The following is a 6,826-nucleotide window of genomic DNA, read 5'->3' as shown; positions in this document are numbered from 1 at the left end:
CGCCCTGGGCTACACATGTGCCACTCCGGATCCTGTCTGGCTGCTGGGGACTGTCCCCCTTTGCCTCCATTGCCACCACCATGAAGAGCAGCAGCCTTGAGGGTCTGCTGTTGACCTGAGCTGTTTTTAACAGCTCAACCATCTCCTCCAGGCTTGAAGTCACAGTTCCTCAGCTGCAATGACAATAATAAAGCTCAGGGATGTGGCATCTCCCGTGGCCTCGTTGCCAGGCGCGGATGCAGCTCTCCATGGGGAGACCCCAGCTCCGTGCCCGTGTCCATGAACCCAGGTTCATGGGATGTGTTCTGGCAGAGAAGCTCCTGGGGTTCACCTGGGGTGGTCTGCAGTGTCTGTAAAGCCTTTCCAACATCCAGGCTTGGAGGATCCAGGAGCGGTTGGGACCTTGGTGCTGCTCTTCCCAAGTCATGGAGAGACCGGTGCTGCATGGGGCTAATTCTCCTCTTTCAATTTATACCCCAAAGCTTTTCCTTTCCATGGATACAGCAGAATTGGTGCTTAGAAGCTGACTTAACAGCTCCTGCTCCACCTGAAGGTGTAATGTTCACTGGTGACAAACAAGTGCTGCTGTTGTCTGTCCTGCCTGGCTTCAAGGGCACCACCAGGACAGTGGTGAGCGGATGCATCCTGTAGCTCCAACAAAGCCCCTGGGTCACTTGCAACAGCTCGATGGGAGCTCCTCGAGGCAAAAAAGCACCGTGAAAGAGCTGCAAGTCCCCCAGACCTGATGCAGAAAAGCCCCTCCAGCCCCATGGCATCACCAAATGCCTCTGGGGTCACTCCAGATCCAGGGATGCCCCCAAACCCTGCCCCGATCCAAGGACATCCCAAGCCCCGCTAGGTCAGAACCATCCAGCATCTGGTCACTGCCTTTGCCCCTGTGGCCAGTCGAGGTGTGGAGCAGACACCCAACATGGTCCCAACCCCTGAGGAACCCCTGGGGGTGGGATGGAGGCACCTTGTGAGGGTGCTGAGGTGCTGGCACAGGGTTCCCAGGGAAGCTGTGGCTGCCCCATCCCATTCAAGGCCAGGTTGGACACAGGGGCTCGGAGCAAGCTGCTCTATGGAAGGTGTCCCTGCCCGTGGCAGGCGGTTGGAGCTGGATGAGCTTTAAGGTCCTTTCCAACCCCAACCATTCCATGATTCTATCCCTGGCAAAATAGAAACCTCCACAACTATTTTGCTCCCCTTTTTTTTTATGTGTGTATGTATCTCTCTCTATATATAATATATATAACCTTGTGATATTGGTAGTTAAGTCACCAGCATAACAAAGTGGATACAAACAGCTCTAAGATCAAGAGTAAAAATGACACGCTCCAGATTGTCTCCTCTCAGTCCCTTTGTTGCCACAGGCTCCGAAGCGGTTGCAGCATCCCAGCCTCCCTCCTGCACAGGGAACGAGGCTGATCCAGCACGGGATAGCATCACTACAGCTTGGCATGGCGATGGAAGGCCGGTACGTGCCGGGGGGTGTAAGGGGCTTGGCTTTGCCACGTCGCTGCCGGGTAGTGCCGGTGCCGCAGCGAGCTCTCGTAGGACACCGTGTAGTGCCTGGGGCCGGTGCCCAGGTCGGAGGTGGCCACCAAGGGGCTGGGAAAAGCGGGAATGATGAAGGGATTGATGGAGAGGGACGGTGCCACCGGCACCCCTTGGGTTTTGAGGTGCTCCAGCGGGCTCCCAAAGCTGCCCGGGAAATGCAGCATCGCTCCCTTGTAAGCGTCCGGGGCTTGCGGCAGCGGCGCGGCGTAGCCAGGGGTGGCCACCACGGCCTTGGGCTTGGCCAGCCCTTGCTGGCGCCCCGTGTCCCTGCCGTCAGCCTCCTTGATGAAGGGGGGCCCAGCCCGTAACTTCACGCTGGGGCTGAAGGTTGCCTCCTCCTCCTCCTCTTCCTCCTCCTCCTCCTCCTCCTCCTGCTCCCGGCTGCGCTTGCCCCTGGCGGGGGTGAAGCTGGCTCTGGGGGGCACCCAGCACCCTTTAACCGTGGCCACTTGCTGCCTGTCGCCACTCCACGGCTGCCCCGCTTTGCTCCGCAGGTCTTGGGGCTGCTCCTGCTCCTTGGCTCGCGGTGGGCAGGAGGAAGGGGGCTCCAGGAAGTCCTTCAAGCTGGAGAAGCACCCCCAGAGCGGGGGGCAGCGGCCGGGAGGCAGCACCTCGCTGCGGTACGCGTGGAAACAGCCGGTGAAGACAGCGGGCGCCGGGCCTCCCTCCTCGGCCCGAGGGCAGGGCTGGCTGTCTCTGCCAGAGCGGGATGTGCCCGTGATGGGTCCCACCTCGCTGCTTGTGCCGGGAGCTGCATCCCGAGCTCCCGCCGGCTCCGGGCTCCTCTGCTCATCGAGGTGGGAGCTGGTGGCCAGGGGCTTGGGGCTGGCGCCAGTGTCACCGATGGGGCGTTTGGGGCAGTGCAAGGACTCTGCCCTGCTCACCTGGGCCAGCAGCTTCTTCTTGGCCAGCGGGGACATGATGGGGTGGTTGCCTTTGGAGGCGAAGCTGGAGAAAAGGCGCTTGTAGGTTTCGCTGTGGGTCCTGCAGGGGTCAGGACACCCCCCCGAAGGGCTCAGGACCACCGGGCTGGAGCATCCTTCTGCCACCCGGCCCCGCTCTGCATCCTCCAGGCCGGCTGCTGCCTCTGGCTTTGCCTTATCCGGAGGCATCTGCAGGGAAAGGAGATGGGGATGTAGTGGCCGGGCTCCCTGAGCCCCTCTGTTCTCCTCCTTTCCCAACCAGCCACATCCCTCCTTGCTCTTTTCCAGGCACCCCAACAGGAGATGTGTGCTCCCAGGGCTGCTCCCAAACCAGAGCCAGGCTAGGAGGGGGGCACCGTACCTGCTCCCGGCCCTTCTCCTTCTTGCCCCTCTTGCCCTTCTCGCCCGTCTCGGTGCCCTTGGAGACCTTGTACTGCTTGCGGGGCTTGCTGGGGGGCAGAGGTTTGTCATCCTCCCCCTTGAGATGCCGCACGTACGGGAGGACCAGCCTGTGGTGGTGGTGTGTGGGGGGGAATGCAGCAGTGAGAACCAGCACCGGGAGGGGAAACGGAGGCACGGAGCCGGCCCCTCCTGTCCCTACCTCTCGTAGTGGCGCCGGGTGCAGGTGGCAGCGCTGGTGCTGCCGGGGCTGCCCCCGAGCTCATCGTAGACGTTCTTCCAGAGCCGTCGCCCCGTCACCTGCAATGGGAGGGGATGGGTGAGCATCTCCCCCCCCCAAGGGACATCCCGGCGCTGGGGGGGACGACACACACATCACTCACCAGCTCATAGGCCCCCAGCTTCTCCACGGCTTTGTAGATCTTCCAGAGGTTAACTGGGAATAGAGAGGAGATGCTTGGGGTCAGGGGGACGCGGGGCAGGCACCGGCAGCTCCTCCACCCCCGGGGTTGGGGACACACGTACTCTGCTTGAAGCCGAGGTGGGGGATCCTCTCGATGGGCGTGTGTCGGTCCTTCATGAACTTGTAGAGGCTGATGAGGAAGGCTTCCTCCTCCTCTTTCTCCTTCTCCCCGCTGCTCGTTGCTTCTTCCATCGGCTTCTCCTGCTCGGAGCCATCCCCAGCGACCGGAGCCTCCTGTGGGACACGATGATGAGGCAGCATCGCAGCACCCCATGGGGCCGCTTCTTAAAAGCATTTAATGAGCTCTCCGTTCGTTAACAGCAGCCCCGGGACCAGCGCCAAGTTGGTCAAAGCACTGGAATGGGGCGAGAACACGAGGAACAGCTTCCAGGAAAACAGACGGGCAGGAATTCCCCCCCCCTCCCCTCCCCTTTCCCTCCTCCTTTCTCCATTAAAAACGTTCCTCGTTTGTTTGTTCCACATTTTCCGGAGTTAGAAAACTTGTTGCTATTTTTGGGCAAAGCAGCTGCTCGGCTCCCAAAGTCCTTTTATTGTGTGTGTGGGGGGGGGGGCTTTTTTTGCCCTTAAATTCTTCTTTTTTAGGCTCGCGGCAGACGTGGAATTTTCAGGGCACTATTTTAAGGCTTTGGTTTAGTTTGCAAGAGGGGAAAAACAACGTTGGAAGAGGGGGAAAAAAACACCCATTTCTATGATAAACCCCCTTTTCTGTCAAAAATCAGACCCATTTTTCACCCCCAAACCCACCTTTTTTTGGCTGTTTCCCCCCCTTTTCTTCATTGATGCTTATATGGGGGGGGGGGGGGGAGTGTGTCAGCATCCTTATCCAACTCACCGGTCCAAGGGGCTCTTGGGGGGCTCGGGGCTGCGCTGGGGTGTCCTCCATGGGGCGGCGGGGGGGGTTAGGAGGGATTCTGGGTGGGGGGAAGAAGGGGAGGATCAGACCCCCCAAATTTAAGGCTAAATTGGGGGGATTTGGGTCACGGTGGGGTCCACCAGGCACCGAAATCGGCCCAAGGGCCGATTTCGGTGCCTGGTGGACCCCACCGTGACCTTAAGGTGCTCCCTTGTGTTCACCCCCCCCTAAATTTGGGGTACCCCGGGGCGGAGAGGCCACGCCCCCCTCCGCCCTCCTATTGGCCAGCGCCGCCACGCCCCCTTCTCCTATTGGGCAGAGGGGCCGCTCGTCTTCCCGCGCCTCCCGCCCCGCTCTAAGCCCGGCAGGGAGTTGTATTCCCGCGTGTGCACACGTGTGTGCGTGTACATGCGTGTACATGCGTGTTCACACATGTATGTTCAGCTGCTGGCGTGTATCTCTACATGTATCAAGCGTGTTCACGTGTGTGGGTAAGCACACATGTGCCCGTGTGGACACGCGTGCCCTGGCGTGTTCACGCACACGTGAGTACACGCTTATGTACATGTATGTGCGGGTGAATACATACATGTGAGCGCCCTCATGGGGCAGCTGGGCACGTGTGTAACGCGACTACAGGTGAGCACACGCATGTGGGTGCGTGCCAGGGCATGGGGGGGGGGGGGGCGCACAGCCTGTGCTCTGTGTGTGTGTGTGTATGCGCACAGGTACATGTGATGTACATGTATGTCATGTCCCTACATGCCCCAGCTGTGATTGCATGTCTCAGACACAGTTCCCGGCACCACTGACGTGATTTCCTCATGCAGGAAAGTGTAGTGTGTGTGTGGGGGGGGGGGTTAGGGCGAAGTGATGATCCCGGGGGTCTTTTGGGGTGAAAATCAACCAGTTTGGGGCTAAAAGCACCCGGTAAGTGACTGAGCCGCGTGGCATCAAACCCAGCGCGGTTGGGGCTGAAGGTGCCACTGGGGCTGTAATTAAACTTAACGTGATCACAATTAACGGTGCTGGGCTGAGACCGACCCAACTCATCCCATGTCGTGTCCCCCCCTCAACACCCCACACACCCCTCGGTGTCCCTTAGGGGCTCGCTCCCATTCCTGCCCCCCCCCCAGCCCCGTTTACCCTCATTTTGGCTCTTTTCGCCCCAAATTCACATGGAAGCGCCCCGAGCGTCACGGCTCGGAATAGCTCCGGAGCCGCGCCAAGCCATGACGGCGGCTGAGTAATGGGGTTGAAGTCATCCCTTCCCCGGCCCCGGAGTGAAAATAACCCCTGACATCACCCAGCGCCTGCTGCGGAAGCGGGAGAAGGGGTTTTGGGGTGCGGGTGCCCCCATGGGGTGAAGCGGGATGGGGAGGGGGGGGGGGGGGGGCACCCCCTTTATCCCTCCTTGGCTTTGGGATTCGCACCCCCGGACGGGCTCCGCGCTTTGCGCTGAGTTCATGGGATGGGGCGAGGGGATGGGGACGGGTGGCGGGGAACGGGACCCCCCCTTCCCCGCAACACCGGGACCGCACCCCCGCTTGTATCGGTACTCACCGGCTCCGGAGCGGTGTCCGAGCGGCTCATGGGGCGGCCGGAGGAAGAGCTCTGTGGCGGTGCTGGTGTAACTGGGGCTGAGTCATCCCCCACTCAGGGAAGTGGCGTCTTGGCGTGTGCGGGTGACTCTTTCGTTACCGGAACCGAGGGGTGTTTTGGGGTTCTCACCCCACCGCAGCCCCGCACCTCCCCGAATGACTGCACCGGACTTTCCAGCTCAACCCGCTCCCCTCGGTGCTGGCGATGCGGTGGCAGCGCCACCGGCACCGGGGCTTTGGGGGTACGGATGGGTACCCTTGGGTGGGATGCTCGTGGGGATGCGGTCCTGGTCCCCCTGCTTCGCTGGGCACCATCCTGCAAGCGGGGATGGAGTCACCGGTGTGCCCAGGGCTGAGCAGCATCTGTCGATAGGGGATGAGTCACCGGTGTCCTCGGAGCTGAGCATCACCCTGCAAACAGGGATAAGGCCACCAGTGTCCCCCGCAAAGGGAAATGGAGTCACTGGTGCCCCCAGAACTGAGCATCACCCTGTCAATGGGGATGAAGCCATTGGTGTCCCCAGAGCTGAGCATCACCAATGGGGACAGGGTCTTTGGGGCTAAGCATCCTCCGGCAAACAGGGATGGAGTTACTGAGGCTGAGCATCACCCTACAAACAGGGATGGAGTCACCAGTGTCCCCTGCAAAGGGGGATGGAGTCACTGGTGTCCCCAGAGCTGAGCATCACCCTGCAATGGAGCCCTCTGCATCACTTGGGCACTGGGTACCACTTTCCAGGGACACTTGTCCCTTGTCCCCAGCTCAGGCATCTCAACCCCATGGGACCGAAGCCACCCATAATTCTCCAAGGGGCTGGAAGTGGAGAGCACCCATTGGTGCTCAACCCCATAGCAGCCTCCCGAGAATCCCCCCCCCCCCCCCCCCCCGGGCCGGTTTGTGAGAGAGTCCTGAGAAACTCAAAGAGAAATCCCCCAGTGACTCATTTGGGGCCAACAGTTGGAGAAAGCAGAAGCGGGGGGAGGCCCGTGGGGGGTATCTGCCTCC

General features: G+C 60.8%; 1 protein-coding gene across 1 annotated transcript; it reads right to left on the bottom strand.

Moving 5' to 3' along the window:
- Window positions 1-1,448: 1,448 nt before the first annotated feature.
- Window positions 1,449-5,896, bottom strand: ARID5A (AT-rich interaction domain 5A). The gene is made up of 6 exons (XM_057402583.1): window positions 5,783-5,896; window positions 3,408-3,579; window positions 3,266-3,318; window positions 3,085-3,182; window positions 2,845-2,992; window positions 1,449-2,672 (listed from the first exon to the last, which is right to left on the bottom strand). The coding sequence occupies exons 1-6, from the start codon at window positions 5,810-5,812 to the stop codon at window positions 1,449-1,451; spliced, it is 1,725 nt and encodes a 574-aa protein (XP_057258566.1). The 5' UTR covers window positions 5,813-5,896.
- Window positions 5,897-6,826: the final 930 nt, after the last annotated feature.

This window comes from Pezoporus wallicus, unplaced genomic scaffold (assembly GCF_028554395.1).
Source record: "Pezoporus wallicus isolate ANWC-B61680 ecotype Strahan unplaced genomic scaffold, APGP_CSIRO_Pwel_v1 contig_2348, whole genome shotgun sequence".
Lineage (NCBI taxonomy): Eukaryota > Metazoa > Chordata > Aves > Psittaciformes > Psittacidae > Pezoporus > Pezoporus wallicus.
Note: the sequence above shows the minus strand (reverse complement) of the source record. Positions and strands in the feature narration are given on the sequence as shown.

Coding starts and splice junctions, on each gene's coding strand:
- ARID5A (XM_057402583.1), bottom strand. CDS start 5,812: ATGAGCCGCTCGGACACCGCTCCGGAGCCG. Junction 3,183..3,265: donor AGCTGGGGGCCTATGAGCTG/GTGAGTGATGTG, acceptor CTCCCATTGCAG/GTGACGGGGCGACGGCTCTG. Junction 2,673..2,844: donor AGGAGAAGGGCCGGGAGCAG/GTACGGTGCCCC, acceptor CTTTCCCTGCAG/ATGCCTCCGGATAAGGCAAA.